At 38.0% G+C, this 18,089-nt stretch overlaps 1 protein-coding gene across 9 annotated transcripts in view; it reads left to right on the forward strand.

Moving 5' to 3' along the window:
- ARL13B (ADP ribosylation factor like GTPase 13B) overlaps positions 1 to 18,089 on the forward strand; it is a 75,537-nt gene that overhangs the window by 50,021 nt on the left and 7,427 nt on the right. For all 9 annotated transcript variants that reach the window (XM_001137759.7, XM_024355579.3, XM_054680825.2 and 6 more), the window contains 4 exons: positions 5,162 to 5,267; positions 6,406 to 6,608; positions 9,735 to 9,843; positions 13,172 to 13,397. In XM_001137759.7, the coding sequence (XP_001137759.1) occupies positions 5,162 to 5,267; positions 6,406 to 6,608; positions 9,735 to 9,843; positions 13,172 to 13,397 (644 nt within the window). The remainder of the gene's footprint in view (positions 1 to 5,161; positions 5,268 to 6,405; positions 6,609 to 9,734; positions 9,844 to 13,171; positions 13,398 to 18,089) is intronic.

The raw sequence follows: 18,089 nt of genomic DNA on the forward strand, positions 1-18,089 counted from the left end.
AAGGCAGAGAGATGGCAAATAGTTCCTTTCTGATTGTACCTTGTTAGAACCATATAAATTTTTTTTATTTTTATTTTTTGAGACAGGGTCTCACTCTGTCACCCAGCCTGGAGTGCAGTGGCGCGATCTCGGCTCACTGCAACCTCTGCCTCCTGGGTTCAAGCGATTCTCATGCCTCAGCCTCCCGAGTAGCTGGTATTACAGGTGCACGCCACCACACCTGGCTCATTTTTTTTTTATTTTTTTTTTTATTTTTAGTAAAGACAGGGTTTCACCATGTTGGCCAAGCTGGTCTTGAACCCCTGACAAGTGATCCACCCACATCGGCCTCCCAGAGTGCTGAGATTACAGGTGTGAGCCACCACGTCCAGCCGATATAAATATTTTAGAAATTAAATCTTAAAACAAATACACAAACGATCTCTAAAATGCAAAAGCACCTAGAAAGAAATGAACCTAGGTATATATCTAGGTGATGGCAAAATCACACAGAGAAGTACTATTTTAAGTAATTTTAAAACAGTATTATTGACTCTGCATCTCTAGTGGGATATAGCGTAGAGACAAAGATACGTAACCACAAAGATATGTTAACCTGCACTTAGTAGTCTTAATATTTAGTAATAATATTGATATTATTATGTTAAAATTCCTATATATAGTTGGATAAAACAAATAATGTCATTAGAAACTGTAGTTTTCAGCATAAGTAAAAAGAGATACAAATAAGATCTAAGGCTGGGCACAGTGGCTCATGCCTGTAATCCAGTACTTTAGGAGGCTGAGGCAGGAGGATTGAGCCTAGGAGTTTGAGACCAGCCTGGGGAACATAGTGAAACCCCATCTCTGCTAAAATAATTTTTTTAAAAAAGAACGTTCGAACACTAGCTGGGCATAGTGGTATGCGCCTGTAGTCCCAGCTACTTGAGAGGCTGAGGTGGGAGGATGGCTCAAGCCTGGGAGGTAGAGGCTGTAGTGAGCTGTCATCACACCTCTGCACTTAAGCCTCGGCAACAGAGTGAGACCCTGTCTCAAAGAAATAAACAAAAACAAGATTTAAGAAGCTAAGTAAAACTTGGTAGTTGATTTGAAATGAAAAAATCAACACGAATACATGGTTAGATTTTTTTTTCTAGAATAAAACTATTTCCTAGCTTTGTGCACTGAAAGGGCCTAGAAGCAGTAGTAAGTCAATAGCAAATGTTTATCTATAACTCCTAGGTTTTAGTCTTTAAAATGCCATTTTCCACTGAAAAGATCAAGGCTTCTTGGGGAAATGGATGATTGCAAGTCTGGAACCTTGTTTCATAGTAGAACATAAAGAAGCTATCAAAGACTTGGAGTTGTACCAAAAGGGTCCAAGAACCAACCTGAAGGGGACTCCTGCTGCCTCAAAATGGGTACCTTTGAGCCTTAAAAAGAGCAATAACTGCAACAAATTGAAGCACATCAAATACATTTTTAAATCCATAAGTTCATAATGATGCCTCTCAAAATAAGAAAAAGTACCAAAAAGCCTGAATAGCCAAAGCAGTCCTAAGCAAAAAGAACAAAGCTGGAGGCATCATATTATCTGACCTTAAATTATACTACAAGGTTATTGTAACCAAAGTAGCATGGTACTGGTATAGAAATAGATGAATAGATCAGTGGAAAAGAATAGAGAACCCAGATGATGGGTACAGCGATGCTGGGAAAATTCAATTGCCATATGCAGAAGAATGAAACTGGAACCCTGTCTCTCACCATATACAAAAATTAACTCAGGGTGCATTAAAGACTTAATGTAAGACCTGAAAAATACTAGAAGAAAACTGATGAAACTCTTCTGGACATTGGTCTAGGCAAATAATTCATGACTAAGACCTCAAAAGCAAAAGCAACAAAACCAGAAATAGACAAATGGGACTTAATTATTAAGTAAAAACTTCTGCACAGCAAAAGAAGTAATCAATGGAGCAAACAGCCTGCAGAATGAGGGAAAATATTTGCAACCTCTTTATCCTATAGGAGACTAATAACCAAAACTTACAAGGAAATCAACAACAACAAAAACAACCCCATTAAAAATGTGCAAAAGACATGAATAGTCATTTTTCAAAAGAAGACATACAGATGGCCAACAAGCATATGAAAAAAATGCTCAATATGCCTAATCAGAGAAATGCAGATTAAAACCACAATGAAATACCATCTCACACCAGTCAGAATTTTTAGCTGTTACTGAAAAGTTAAAACATAGCAGATGTCTGCGAGACTGTGTAGAAAAAGGAATGCTTATACACTCTTGGAATGTAAATTAGTACAATCACTATGGAAAACAGTATGGAGATTTCTTTTTTTTTTTTCTTTTGAGACGGAGTCTCGCTGTGTTGCCCAGACTGAAGTGTAGTGGCGCAATCTCGGCTCACTGCAAGCTCTGCCTCCCGGGTTCATGCCCTTCTTCTGCCTCAGCCTCCCGAGTAGCTGGGACTACAGGCGCCTGCCACCACGCCCGGCTAGTTTTTTGTATTTTTAGTAGAGATGGGGTTCCACCGTGTTAGCCAGGATGGTCTCGATCTCCTGACCTTGTGATCTGCCCGCCTCGGCCTCCCAAAGTGCTGGGATTACAGGCGTAAGCCACCGTGCCCGGCCAGTATGGAGATTTCTTAAAGACCTAAAAAAAGAACTACCATTCAGTCTAGCAACCTCACTACTGGGTACCTATCCAAAGGAAAAGAAATCATGATACAAGAAAAGATATCTGAACTCAAGATGTTTATCACAGCATTATTCACAGTAGCAAAGGTAGGGAGTCAACCTAAATGTCCTTCAATGGATGATGAAAGAAATGTTTGTGTGTGTGTTTTGTATATACATACATAAAATGGAATGCTATTCAACTATTTAAAAAAGCATGTTTTTTCCAGCAACGTGGATGGAGCTGGAGGTCATTTTTTAAAGTGAAATAATTCAGAAACCGTCAAATCTAGCATGTTCTCACAAGTGGAAGTTAAATAATGTGTACACATTGACATGGAGTGTGGATTAATAGACATTGGAGACTTGGACAGGTGGGAGGGTGGAAGGGGAGTTAGAGATGAGAAATTAATATCTACAATGCACATTATTAAGCTTATGGTTACACTGAAAGCCCACACCTCACCACTATGCAATATATCACCACTGTGCAATACATTTACATCACAAAACTGCACTCGTAATCCTTAAATTTATAGGATTTTTTTTTTAAATCAACCTGATCACCTTCAGAGGTTGCTACGCCATTAATTCATTATTTTGAAAATCAGGAAATAAAGGCAAAGGATCAAACATTTATCTTGACTTTGTGAATTTTAAGAGGCACCAAGTAGTTGGTGAAAGCTTATTTTTAGCAAGAATCCTGCTAGTAAATGCAGAAGGAATATGGAACTAGAAAGTTACTGTTTCATAAACTTTGGTAAAATAATAGAATTAAGTAAAGGTCATCAATGGCTGCTAAAATCAGTAAGTGAAAGATTAATGAGGAACTTTATTTTGGATGGATCAGGCTAAATGTAAACCCATTCGTTAATTTTATACCACCAAAATAGGACATTATATAAAAGTGATATTATATGCCTCCCTAAATACAAGCACCACCTACGAAGTATGCTTGCCAAAAAGATTTCATCTGAAACTCATCCAGCTTCTTACCACCAGATATGGGAAATATAGGATAGGTATGTTGAATAAGTTTATAAGGAGGATATTAGCCAAATCCCAAACATGGGAATTCTAAAGAAAAATTACAAATGTCATGGGAGGAAAAGAGTCATGGGGGTGGTAGTGGGGAGGGCAGGTATAATATAGATTCAAAAAGAGTTAAGTGATAAGTAACGTATATTGGACCTGAATTTAAACATAACACTTGTAAAATGATATTGGAGAATATTGAGTAAATTGAGTAATATTGAAGACTTACTGTTAATTTTGTTAGGTGTGATAGTGGTATCATGGTAATGATTTTTTAATATCTGTGTGAAGTAATGTGATTCAGGCAGCAAAATAGAAGGTATGTAGATTTTAATGGTAACTTGGGAAATACAAAAAAAAAGGTATATAGATAAGCAAGAATGACACAGTTTTGATAATTTTTAAAGATAGGTGGGAAGGGTTCGTTAGATTTCTTAGTCTATGTACTTAATTTTTTTTTTAACCTAAAGAGTCTGTCAAACTTTGAGCAAGGCAGTATTTTATTAAACTTTTAAATCTATGTTATATAATTAAATAGTGGTATATTGTGGTAAATCCTGTTTTTCTGTAGAATATATTGGTTTTTCATTTTGTTGGTGTCCAGTTTGTCTCTAATTGAGTACAATTTTTTTTTTTTAAAATTCCCAGTGCTTTGCCAAGTATATTAGAAGTGGCCTTGGGTCTTCAGTAAATTGCACATTTATGTGGACACATTCACACATTAGAATTGTAGATGAGCTCAAATATTAAAAATTCAGAATGAATATTTGGGCATTTAAAACATTACAGTTTGTATTTTAAGAAGATAAGAATATAATTTATGGATGTGACCTGTGGAAATTAGTCCTCTTCTTTTTCTGTTTTGTAGCTTTTTCTGTTTTGTTGGCATATTGATCTCTTGTTTATGTTTTCTTGACACTTTATTTGATTTTCCTTTTATAGGCCAGTACTTAAAAACTATTTTAGCAATAATAAAGGAAAAATGACAAAATTGATGCTACAACATTTTAAGATACTAGTGTGTTCTGTAATCAGTACATTTAAAACTTGGGAATCAAAGAATGTGGTCAGGCCAGGCATGGTGGATGATATCTGTAATCCCAGCACTTTGAGAGGCTGAGACTGACAGATCACTTGAGGTCAGGAGTTCAAGACCAGCCTGGCCAACATGGCGAAACCCAGTCTCTACTGAAAATACAAAAAATTAGCCTCGCGTGGTGGCACACACCTGTAGTCCCAGCTACTCTGGAGGCTGAGGCAGGAGAATCACTTGAACCTGGGAGGCGGAGGTTGCAGTGAGCTGAGATTGCACCACTGTACTCCAGCCTGGGAAACAGAGCAAGACTCAGTCTCAAAAAAAAAAAAAAAAAAGAATGTGGTCAAAATATCTTTAAGTTTCTATCCAATTATATATATGCTGTATAAAAGTACTTTAATTATCTTTCAGGTTGGCAAATAAACAAGATAAAGAAGGAGCTTTAGGAGAAGCTGATGTCATTGAATGTCTATCTCTGGAAAAATTGGTCAATGAGCACAAGTGCCTGTGTCAGATAGTAAGGTTTTTTTTTTTTTTTAATTTTAATTTTTTGTCCTTTCAAATAGGTTCAGTATAACTTGGTTTTTATAAAAGTGATAGCAATTAAAAGGCAATGTTTTCAAAGAATTTTTTGTAACCTATGAAATCACATTTCCATTTTTCTGTTGATATAACTTAATACCATAATATTTGTTGTCTATTTCATTGTTATTTCCATGAACTATCTTTCCATGATTTCAAGGAGCTTCACATTTGCGTTTTAAGATATTGCTGATAGCATCTGTTTGCTATGCCAACACATCATGGCATGAAATTTGTAAAATGGGAAAGAAAAGTGTAAATACAAAATTTAAACATATGAGAGATTCATAATGAATTTTGAAAAATTATTTTGCTGGGCATGGTAGCTCATACCTGTAATCCCAGCAGTTTGGGAGGTTGAAGGGGGCAGATTGCTTGAGCCCAGGAGTTTGAGACCAACCTGGGCAACATAGTGAGACCCTAGCTCTACAAAAAATACAAAAACTAGCTAGGTGTGGTAGTGTGTGCCTGTAGTCCCAGCTGCTTGAGGGGGCTGAGGTGGGAAGACCACTGGACCCTGGGAGGCTGAGGCTGCAGTGAGTTCTAATTCAGCCACTGCACTCCAGCCTGGCCAACAGAATGAGACACTGCCTCTAAAAAACAAAAAAAGAAAAGATAAATCATATCAGGAGAGATCTCATACAGTCTTAAGGAAGATGAACAGTGGATTTAATAATTTATTTTGGTTTCAAAAAACATTAGGCTGTCAATCTTATGGATGTTTACTGCTGTAGATTGTAGTATAAGGAATTAAAACTTCCTGGCATTTTTAATCAATAGAGATGTCTTTTTATGGCAGTTAAATTTTTTCTTCTGATATTATAAGTGGCACTGTCACCCTCTTCTTTATAATATCTCACATAGTGTACAGATGTTATCTGTAAAATATTTTAAGTTCTATATACTGATGTTAATCATTGCAGTGCTATGTTTTGGAAGTTAAATAAGCAGATGCTTCATATTATTAACTTAAATGGCTTAATTTTGATTTGCCATTAATTATACTTAATGGTTTATGAATAGATTTGTGTGGAGACCTTTTAATCTTTTAGTCAAATAAATTTCTGTTTTAGGAACCATGTTCAGCAATCTCGGGGTATGGAAAGAAAATTGACAAGTCCATTAAAAAAGGCCTTTATTGGCTGCTACATGTTATTGCAAGAGACTTTGATGCCTTAAATGAACGCATCCAAAAAGAGACAACAGAGCAGCGTGCTCTTGAGGAACAAGAGAAACAAGAAAGAGCTGAACGAGTGCGAAAATTACGAGAAGAAAGGTAAGTAGATTAATTTTGCACCACAATGCATTTGAAGGATCAAAAACATAACAATTTTATGAATCAGTTGTTAGTTTTATCTGTTCAGTTTCTTCTTTCTGTGTGAAGGAAGACACTAGGTAAATTTTGTATTTCTGTGGATCTTTTTCTATACAAGTTTGGGTGGTAGATTCCTAATTTTTCTGGTGGTTGTATAATAGTTAAATTTACTCCTTATGTAGCCATTGTCTTCCAGAGTTTTAAATTTTTGTCTCTGATTGCTTGTGGGTACCTTAGTGCAGTGGTTCTCAATGCACAGGGTAGTATTTTTAACATTTGGCAGTGTCTGGAGACATTTTTAGTTTTCACCACTAGGGGGAGGAGTGGAGTACTACTTGGAATCTATTGGGTAGAGGCCAGGGATGCAGCTAAACATCCTATGACACACAGGACTGTCTCCCACAACAAAGAATTATCAGGCTTAATATGTCAATAACGTGAGACTGAGGAACCTTTTTAGTTTCAGCAAGGATAGAAGGTGAGCTGCTAGAGAATCATTCAACTCAAGCAAAATCTGATCCATAGTTGCCTTCCATCTGGCCTTTTATGTAGTTTAACATAGTTGTAGCCCAGTGAGCAAGAACCCACTACCCTTGGTGGCCCATTATGAGGTACTTCCTTATACCGTGAAGGAAATCCTCTGATAACTGGTATTTTTCATTTAATTCATCGATAGGACTTAAAGAAATATTTATAGAAATGACTCTCTATCCCCAAGTGCTCAATAATATGAGCATGCCTTTCATCTAGGGATCTCTTTATATAAAAGACAGATTAGAGTGAATGATTTTGGCAGCTGTTGATACAAGGTTTTAGTTCCTGTGAGAATATTTGTTTTTTTCTTAGTATGTATTTTTATCATATAAAGCTCAGTACAACCAATCATGCATGTTAAGTATACCTTTTATATATAATATTTATAAAAATTAAATATATGGCCATAATTATGTGAAAACTCCTTTTCCTCCACTAAGAAAATAAAAACAGAAGCAACAAAAAAATTGAGTTGGATAAAAGAAATCTAATGTTAGTAACTTTTTAAATGTTTTTGTCTTTTCCATAATGATATTCTAGATCATGTTATGGCAGGCTTTTCCAATACTCCTTACCCTTTCTTTCTTTCTCTTTATCCATGCCAGTTGTGGTCTGAGACCTCTCCTCTTGAGGAGACCTCTTCTGTTGAGCCAATACTCCATAATTAAAAGCAAATTGACATTCGGAGACGGGTGATTAAAAACAAGCTTTTTACTTCACTAAATCCAATCTAATTGGTTCAGATAGTCATTTCTAGTGTTTTTGAAAAATAGTAAAACATGCCAAGTAAAAATAATATATTAATACTGTATTCCTGAAGTTGCTTACTAATAAATAAAATTAATAACAATGACTATCCTATGAGAAAGTTAATTCACAGAGTGTTCTCACATATATTACTTTATCTGACCCTTGGTACAGCTCTATGAAGTGGTTATTTTTATTCACATTTGTGGGAAAGCTAAGGCTCAAAAGATCCAGGTCCAAAGTCACAGAAGTAGTAAATTGCAAATCTCCAAATCTTGGCTTCCTAGGTTCATAATAAAAGGATATGTATTTCCATCTAGAACACAGCTAGTAAATATTATGGTAATGAACATTTACATTGCTATACCATACTTACAGTCCAGTTAAAGATCCACAATACTTGTGTTTCTTTCTTTTTTTTTTTTTTGGTCTTTGGCTGCTCTTTTTTTTTTTTTTTTTTTTTTGAGGTGGAATTTTGCTCTTGTTGCCCAGGCTGGAGTGCAATGGCGCAGTCTCGGCGCACTGCAACCTCCGTCTCCCAGGTTCAAGCGATTCTCCTGCCTCAGCCTCCCGAGTAATGGGGATAACAGGCATGCACCACCACACCCGGCTAATTTTGTATTTTCAGTAGAGACAGGGTTTCACCATGTTGATTAGGCTGGTCTCAAACTCCTGACCTCGTGATGCACCTGCCTCGGCCTCCCAAAATGCTGGGATTACAGGCGTGAGCCACCGCACCCGGCCGGCTGCTCATCTTAATAACATTACTCATCATGTATGGAACAACATTACTATAAATCACAGAGATAGTAAATGTTCAGTGGTAACTAATATGGAAATACTTATTTAATCTGAATGATACATATGGTAACTTATTTTTATAGCCACTGAACACTATTATGGAAGTTATTATCTAGTTCAAATATGATATACAACTTGATAAAATATTTTATATTACTACTCTGTCATATACTTCTATAGAATCAATCTGTAGATATTCTAGTCTTTTATTCTTTTATACTAAACAAGAAACATGTTTATGCAGAAATAAAAGCATAGGTTGAGTTGAAGGAATGTTTTCCTAGTTTTGTAAGAGAAGACTTAGCCCTTAAGAAAAGAATTAATAAGAATAATTACTATTTGGCTGGGCGCGGTGGCTCACACCTGTAATCCCAGCACTTTGGGAGGCAGAGGCAGGCAGATCACAGGGTCAGGAGATTGAGACCATCCTGGCTAATAGGGTGAAACCCCGTCTCTACTAAAAATACAAAAAATTAGCCAGGCCTGGTGGCGGGCGCCTGTAGTCCCAGCTACTCGGGAGGCTGAGGCAGGAGAATGGCGTGAACCCGGGAGGTGGAGCTTGCAGTGAGCCGAGATGGTGCCACTGCACTCCAGCCTGGGTGAGAGTGCAAGACTCCGACTCAAAAAAAAAAAAAAAAAAAAAAAAGAATAATTACTATTTGTTAACACCAGTAAAGAGGACAGCATTGATTTTGGAGGGTAATTAATAAGTTGATCAGTAATACCCTTGGCACATGGAAGAATAATTGCACTGTTGATATTAAGAAGTCAGTCATAGGAAATGTCATTTTTATCAGCATTTTTTTAATTGAAATGATTAGTCTTTACATGGGAGGAAGCAGCCTCTTACCTGCATAAGGATTTTTGAAATGCTCTCAGTAATTCAAAACCATGTCCAGATGTTTAAATTACTACATGTAATAGCCTTATACCTATTGCAGTTTTCTTTAACATGGTTCAGCACTTTCTCAAAGGAAATTTCAATTATTTTTCCTCAAACGATAGAAAACAAAATGAACAGGAGCAGGCTGAACTCGATGGAACCAGTGGTCTGGCTGAGTTGGACCCAGAACCAACGAATCCTTTCCAGCCAATAGCATCTGTAATCATTGAGGTATGAATGAAGGCAAATGTAATTTTTGTATCTTAAGTTATAAGTTGGAACTTGGAAAAGAAGGTGGAAAGTTGGGAAAGGAGGCAGGGAAACAGATGTATTTCTTCTGAGAGATTATTTCTATAAGAAATTAAACATGAGAGACTGATTAAAGGTTTACTGCTTTTTCTTACTCTTAAATTACCTTTGAATCTAGTGTAAAAGGGGGAATATGACTTCAGAATTAAATGACAATAAATAAATTTGACTGTAGCAATTATTATAGTTGCTGTGTTGACAAATCTATTTTGTCATTTATTTCATATAGTAATAACATATTTACTCTTATTTACATTTTCTGTGTTTCTGTATTGCTGTTACTGTCCATCTGCAATATTTACTTAGAATGCATTAGGGTACATAAACAATTTTCTATTTTTCCAGGATACTTAAGGATGTTTGAAACTGCAATAAATTCTCCTATATCTGAATATCATTTATTTCCATTTTAAATCAGAAATTTTACCAACATTAATTTGTAGATTTTAATTATGAAGACGTTAAGGGGTTGTGTGTGTGCGCGTCTGTGTTTTTGTTTTCATTTTCTGCTCGTGTCCAGAGTTTGCATTGGCTCTGCTTTTATGGCTGGCAGCAGCGATGCCTCTTCTGAGGCATTGCTTCCTAAACCTTAGGCTGACTTCCTGGTCCTGCCTGTATATTCCCCATTCCCCTTCCCCTCTCACTGCCTCCTTCCACACAGGTGTTCATCTGGAAAGGTGGATGATTTTTTAAACTTCCTTGGGGCTGCTACTGAGGAGGGAGGCAGCTCCACAGGTAAGAAGATGATTGGATAGTTTTGGTGTTGCTTTATTTTGCAAAATAGTTAGTAATATGAGACATTTGTTTTTAAGTTGCTGGATACCAGGAGGTTTAATTGTATTCAATCTTTCAGTAACCTCATTGCATTCACCCTAAATGTGTGCTTTTCTAATTATAGTAAGGCCATCTTAATAGCATGAGCTATTGTTTTGTCTCCATTCTATCAGATATTATATTTGTCAAGTTTTGTTTTATGTTCTTTTAAAAATATTGAGAGAGAAGAGGTTAAGTTGTACTTTTTACTTTGAAACAACAATTATTCTCTGTGTATAATAAGGCTTGCTTTATAAATAATGGCTAATTATTTTATAGTACCATGGGTATAAATTATGTAGAAGGCTCTAGTGCTTCTCCCAGCACCGTATTTCCCACAATGTATAGAAGTGAATAATAGTGGTGTACGACATAGTATATATCACATATAGAAAGTTCCCAAATTAATAAGTGGCATGGGGAAAGTACACTTAACGCTTTGAAACTATAATTTCAAGAAGATGGCCAGTAAAGAAATAAAAGCAAATTAGCTATAGTTGTTTTTTTTTAACCATACAGATTTTCTCTTTTTTTCCCCACAAAACTTTTTTAGCATGTTTCTTGGTACAGAAGCACCTAACATTTTTTTTTTATTATTACTGCAGATAATTAAAATGGTGAGATATTGGAAGGTATTGGTTCCAGAAGAGACAGACAGATCAATGGAACGAATATTAATAAACCTATTTATGTATGAGCATTTTAGTACAAGATAAAGATAACATTTCAAATCTGAGAGAAAAAAATAATAGAACAATTGAATAACCATTTAGAAAAAGGAAAATTATTGAATATTGTATACCCAGTTAAATTCCAAAAGTATCAAAAACTTAAATACGTTTTAAAAAGTGAAAGTCTTCAAGTTACTAGTAGATAATATAGATAAGTCTTTATATGTGCTTGGAGGAGGAAAAAGTTTCAAAGCAGGACAAGCAAGCCACAAATCATAAAGGAAAAAGGTGGATAGATCTTATACTACCCAATTTTTAAAGAGCTATTCTACAAAGTTAAAAAGCAAAAATGAAAAGAAGTAAACTCTAGTGAAAAATAGAACACATAGTCTTATGTGACTCTGTGACTAGTCCTAGTGACACGTATGCACAAAAGAACTCTTACAAATTACTATGAAAATAATGAGAATCTAATAGAAAAGTGGGCATTGGGTTACCAAAGGCAGTTTCCTAAAAAAAAATTAAAAATGTCAATAAGTGGCCAGGCACCGTGGCTCACGCCTGTAATCCCAGCACTTTGGGAGGCCGAGGTGGTTGGAGTTCAAGACCAGCCTGGCCAAGACGGTGAAACCCTGTCTCTGCTAAAAATACAAAAAATTAGCCAGGCGTGGCACGAACCTATAATCCCAGCTACTCCAGAGGCCGAGGCAGAGAATTGCTTAAACCTGGAGGGGTGGAGGTTGCAGTGAGCCGAGATCGTGCCACTGCACTCCAGCCTGGGCGACAGAGCGAGACTCCATCTCAAAAAAAATAAAATAAAATAAGTCAATAATAGTTCATTTTTGCTGGCAATAAAAATTTTAACTTAAACTCAAATGAAAATAACACTAAGTTAAATAAAAATATGTATTAATACGGCAGAGATGTAAAAGGTCAATCATGATATGTGGTATTGAATATGATGTAGAAAAAAATCACTCTCCCAACCCTTTACCTGAGGTTCATTGATTCATTTTTTCTGAAGGGAATTTTGTGACTATATGTGACATTTTTAAATTTGCCTACCCACTGACTCAACAGTTCTACTGTTAGCAATTTAATCTAAAAAAATTAAAAAAAAAGCTATTAGGATGATTCTGTTTTTTAAAATAGTGAAAAATTGGAAATAAATACTTTGTTCATTGATACAGAATTGGTATGCTATAGACATTCAAAATAATAATTGATGAAAATAATTGTATCTAACATTTATGTAGCATTTACTATGTGTAAGGCACTGTTCTGAGCACTTTATATATTCATTGGCATGGAAAGAAATGTATATTCTTCAATAAAAACTTCAATTCTTTTTTGTTTAAACAACAAATACATAAGTATATATAGATACATATATTTATGTATGTTTCTGGGTGATGTATGTCTGTACATGATATATGTATGTATGTGTGGGGGTTGGCAGAGAAAATCATCTCTTAGTGATTATATACTGAACAGATTATATACGGAATAATACAGATGAATAGTAGTCATCTCTAGATTGTGGAATTACTGGTAATATTTGTTTGCTTTTGTTATACTTTCTGTTTTACTGAATGTTTGACATTTAGCATCTTTTAATGATGTATTCATGAAATCATTTTTAAAATAGAAGTCTCACAGTGTCCTTGAAGTTACAGAATCCTGTTAAGGTATTTGATTTCTTCTCCCTTAAAACTATCTTAGATAAAACCATCATAGTAAAGATAATGTATTTTATTTTTTGTTAGAATGAAGGAAAACTTGAAAGAGAGAAAAAAAAGCAAAAAATGGAGAAAGACAGTGATGGCTGCCACCTGAAACATAAAATGGAGCATGAGCAAATAGAGACACAAGGCCAGGTTAATCACAATGGCCAAAAAAATAATGAATTTAGACTAGTAGAAAATTATAAGGAGGCATTAACACAGCAGTTAAACAATGAAGATGAGACAGACCGGCCATCATTGGAATCAGGTAATAAATCTAGTTATTTAAAGTAATTATCTTATGTATATATACATAAAACTTATACTTCATCTCATTTTTTATGTTTGTTTTTACAAATGAGTACTTCAATATTTTTCTGTCTTCAAATGCCATATTTACCATGATTTTCTCAAGGTCTTTTATTATTCAGTCAGTTTGTTCCTAACCTGTTTTTCCATGACTTAAAATGTGGTCCTTTGTAACTTATAAGGATTTCAGCAGAAAATTCCATTTTTATTTTCATAAATTTGGGATACAGCATAGCTCTCAAGAATCTTTGGAATAGCCCTCCCCCTCCTCCTCTCCCCCTCCCTCTCCTCCCCCCTCCCCCTCCCCTTTCTTTCTTTCTTTCTACAGTCTCCCTCTCTTGCCGAGCCTGGACTGTACTGCCATGATCTCGGCTCGCTGCAACCTCCCTGCCTCGGGCTCCCGTGATTCTCCTGCCTTAGCCTGCCGAGTGCCTGGGATTCCAGGCACGCGCTGCCACTCCTGACTGGTTTTTGCATTTTTGGTGGAGACGGGGTTTCGCCATGTTGACCGATCTGGTCTCCAGCTCCTGGCCTCGGGTGATCCACCCACCTCGGCCTCCCAAGGTGCTGGGATTGCAGACGGAGTCTCGCTCACTCAATGCTCAATGTTGCCCAGGCTGGAGTGCAGTGGCGTGATCTCGGCTCGCTACAACCTCCACCTCCCAGCCGCCTGCCTTGGCCTCCCAAAGTGCTAAGATTACAGCCTCTGCCTGCCCGCCACCCCGTCTAGGAAGTGAGCAGCGTCTCTGCCTGGCCGCCCATCATCTGGGATGTGAGGAGCCCCTCTGCCTGGCTGCCCCATCTGGGAAGTGTGGAGCGCCTCTGCCTGGCTGCCACCCTGTCTAGGAAGTGAGGAGCGTCTCTGCCTGGCCGCCCATCATCTGGGATGTGAGGAGCGCCCCTGGCCGGCCGCCCCGTCTGGGAAGTGAGGAGCGCCTCTGCCCGGCCGCCCCGTCTGGGAGGTGAGGAGCGCCTCTGCCCGGCCGCCACCCCATCTGGGATGTGAGGAGCGTCTCTGCCCAGCCGCCACCCCATCTAGGAAGTGGGGAGCGCCTCTGCCCGGCTGCCCTGAATGGGAAGTGAGGAGCACCTCTGCCCGGCCGCCCCATCTGGGAAGTGGGGAGCACCTCTGCCTGGCTGCCCCTTCTGGGAAGTGAGGAGCGCTTCTGCCTGGCCGCTCCATCTGGGAGGTGAGGAGCGCCTCTGCCTGGCTGTGACCGCATCTGGGAGGTGAGGAGCATCTCTGCCCGGCCACCACCCCGTCTGGGAAGTGGGGAGCTCCTCTGCCCGGCTGCCCCATCGGGTAGGTGAGGAGTGCCTCTGCCCGGCTGCCCATCGTCTGGGAGGTGAGGAGCGCCTCTGCCCAGCCGCCCATCGTCTGGGAGGTGAGGAGCGCCTCTGCCCGGCCGCCCCATCTGGGAGGTGGGGAGCGCCTCTGCCCGGCCGCCCCGAATGGGAAGTGAGGAGCGCCTCTGCCCGGCCGCCCCGAATGGGAAGTGAGCGCCTCTGCCCGGCCGCCCCGAATGGGAAGTGAGGAGCGCCTCTGCCCGGCTGCGCCGTCTGGGAAGTGGGGAGCGCCTCTGCCCGGCCGCCCCGTCTGGGAAGTGAGGAGCGCCTCTGCCCGGCCGCCCCGTCTGGGAAGTGAGGAGCGTCTCTGCCTGCCCACCCATCGTCGGGGAAGGTGAGGAGCGCCTCTGCCCGCCGCCACATCTGGGAGGTGTACCCAACAGCTCCGAAGAGACAGCGACCATCGAGAACGGGCCATGATGACGATGGCAGTTTTGTCGAAAAGAAAAGGGGGAAATGTGGGGAAAAGAAAGAGAGATCAGATGGTTACTGTGTCTGTATAGAAAGAAGTAGACATAGAAGACTCCATTTTGTTCTGTACTAAGAAAAATTCTTCTGCCTTGGGATGCTGTTAATCTATAACCTTACCCGCAACCCTGTGCTCTCTGAAACATGTGCTGTGTCAACTCAGGGTTAAATGGATTAAGGGCGGTGCAAGATGTGCTTTGTTAAACAGATGCTTGAAGGCAGTGTGCTCATTAAGAGTCGTCACCACTCCCTAGTCTGAAGTACCCAGGGACACAAACACTGCGGAAGGCTGCAGGGACCTCTGCCTAGGAAAACCAGAGACCTTTGTTCACATGTTTATCTGCTGACCTTCTCTCCACTATTATCCTATGACCGTGCCACATCCCCCTCTCCGAGAAACACCCAAGAATGATCAATAAATACTAAAAAAAAAAAAAAAAAAAAAAAAAGTTAAAATGCCAGAGCCCCCAACTGATCTGTAGATTTAAGGCAATTCCAAACAAATCCCAGCATGAGTCTTTGTAGATATAGGCAAGTTCATTATAAAATATATGTAAAAGGAAAGGAACTGGAATACCCAAAACAATTTTGAAGAAAGATCAAGGTTAAAGATTCATACTACCCAATTTAAGACATACTATAAAATAGTGGCCGGGCACAGTGGCTCATACCTGTAATCCTGACACTTTGGGAGGCTGAGGCGGGAGGATCACAAGGTCAGGAGATCGAGACCACAGTAGAGACCCTGTCTCTACTAAAAATCCAAAAAATTAGCCAGGCGTGGTGGCGGGCGCCTGTGGTCCCAGCTACTCGGGAGGCTGAGGCAGGAAAATGGCGTGAACCTGGGAGGCAGAGCTTGCAGTGAGCCGAGATGGTGCCACTGCACTCCAGCCTGGGCAACAGAGCAAGACTCCATCACAAAAAAAAAAAAAAAAGAAGAAAAAAAGACATACTATAAAATAAAACCACAGTGATCATAACAGTATAGTATTGACTAGAGGATAGACACAGAGATCAATCAATACAACACAATAGAGATTCTAGAAATAGATCCCCAAAATATGGTAATTTTAATGAGTTTCATTGAGGTATAATTGACTTACAACAAACTGCACATATTTATAGTATAAAGATTGATACATTTTGATATATGTATACATATGTAAAACCATCAGCCCAATCAAAATAGTGAACATAAACATTATCCCCAAAAGTTTCTTCATGTCCTCTAGTAATCCCTTCTTTCCTCCCCTCTCTACTTCTCCACCTCATCTCCTGGCAATCACTGATCTGCTTTATATCATTTATATTCATTTATATTCCTTGAATATAAAATATTCCTTTATATTAATTTATATACTATTCCTTGAATATAATATATTCCTTTATATTAATGGAATCATATAGAATGTACTTTTTTGTCTTGCTTTCTGAACTCAACGTCATTCCTTTGAGAATCATCCATGTTGTAGCATGTATCAATAGTCCATTCTTTTTTATTGCTCTGAGGTATTCCATCATATCCATGTACCGTACTTTGCTTATCTAGTCACTTGTTGGTGGGCATTCAGGTGTATACTGTTTTGGCTATTACAAATAAACCTGATATGAACATTCATGTACAAAAAAAAAAAAGAATCCTTGGAATAAATTTAACATCTTAAGGTTTTTTGTTTGTTTTTTAAGGCTTATAAATGCTACATCAGCATCATTTCCTTTAGTGACTGGCTATTGCTGTAGGTTGCAAACATTATTGGTACAACATTTTTAAAATGTCTTGTCAAATAGCCATTTTTCTCTTATTTTAATATCATAAAAAATCTTCAACTTATAATTGCTTTTCTTTTTCTAACTGGCTATGTTATATAACAGAACGTTCATGATTTTTGGTATCGTAGGGATATAGCCTGCATTTGGAATCACACAACTTGGGATAGAATCTTGACTCTCTTATCTACTAGATATACGTTAAGTTATGTAACATTCTTTAGTCTTAGTTTCTTCATCTCTAAAATGCAAATAAATATTGTCTTTATTCACAAGATTTTTAGGGTTACTTAGAAAATAACTCTACTCCTAGTAGTGTCAGCCACATGAGAGATGCCCTATAATTGTTGCTTCCTTGACATTTTTAGTTATGAATATGGCTTTGTTATTTATAAGAAATTTTTATAGTATCACAGGGCTTATGAAAATAGGATTTCAATTCCTGAGATACAGATTAGCTAACATGGATATTTTGCTGGATGAAAATATTAATTTGAAAGTTATACTTTTTGTCAGTTGGGAAGTTAGGGCAGTCATATATTACCCATGTAACTGTCAGCAGAGTTAAAAAGGAAGTAGACCTATTACAGTGGTCGCTAAGTTTTTAAATAGTTCTCTACTGCTTGTTAAAGAACAAAATGATTTTGGCAAATGATTTGAAAATATAGCACAGGGAGATCTCAGGTAGTAAATCATGTAACTATAATAATAACTAACATTATATTTTATACTTTAAAAGATGCCTTTGTATGCACTATATTATTCAACATAATATTTTGTTATTTAACATAGCAATCCCAGGGTATAGTATTCCATTATATAAATGAAGAAACCAGGGACTTGAAGAGGTTGAGTAACTTAAGATCATATATCTGTCTGTGTAAGCTGAGACCCCAGTCCAGATCATCTGATCCACATCCTGTGCTTTAACGTGACCCTGAACTAATGCCTACCCTAAAGTACCATTTGGTGGTTGTATTCTTCCACATCTTGTGGATCTATTCTTCCAGTTGTTAGGCTTACCACTTTAATTGTACAAAGACCTATTTGTTTTTATATGAAGTGAAAT

Source organism: Pan troglodytes, chromosome 2 (genome assembly GCF_028858775.2).
Source record: "Pan troglodytes isolate AG18354 chromosome 2, NHGRI_mPanTro3-v2.0_pri, whole genome shotgun sequence".
In the NCBI taxonomy this organism is placed as follows: Eukaryota; Metazoa; Chordata; class Mammalia; order Primates; family Hominidae; genus Pan; species Pan troglodytes.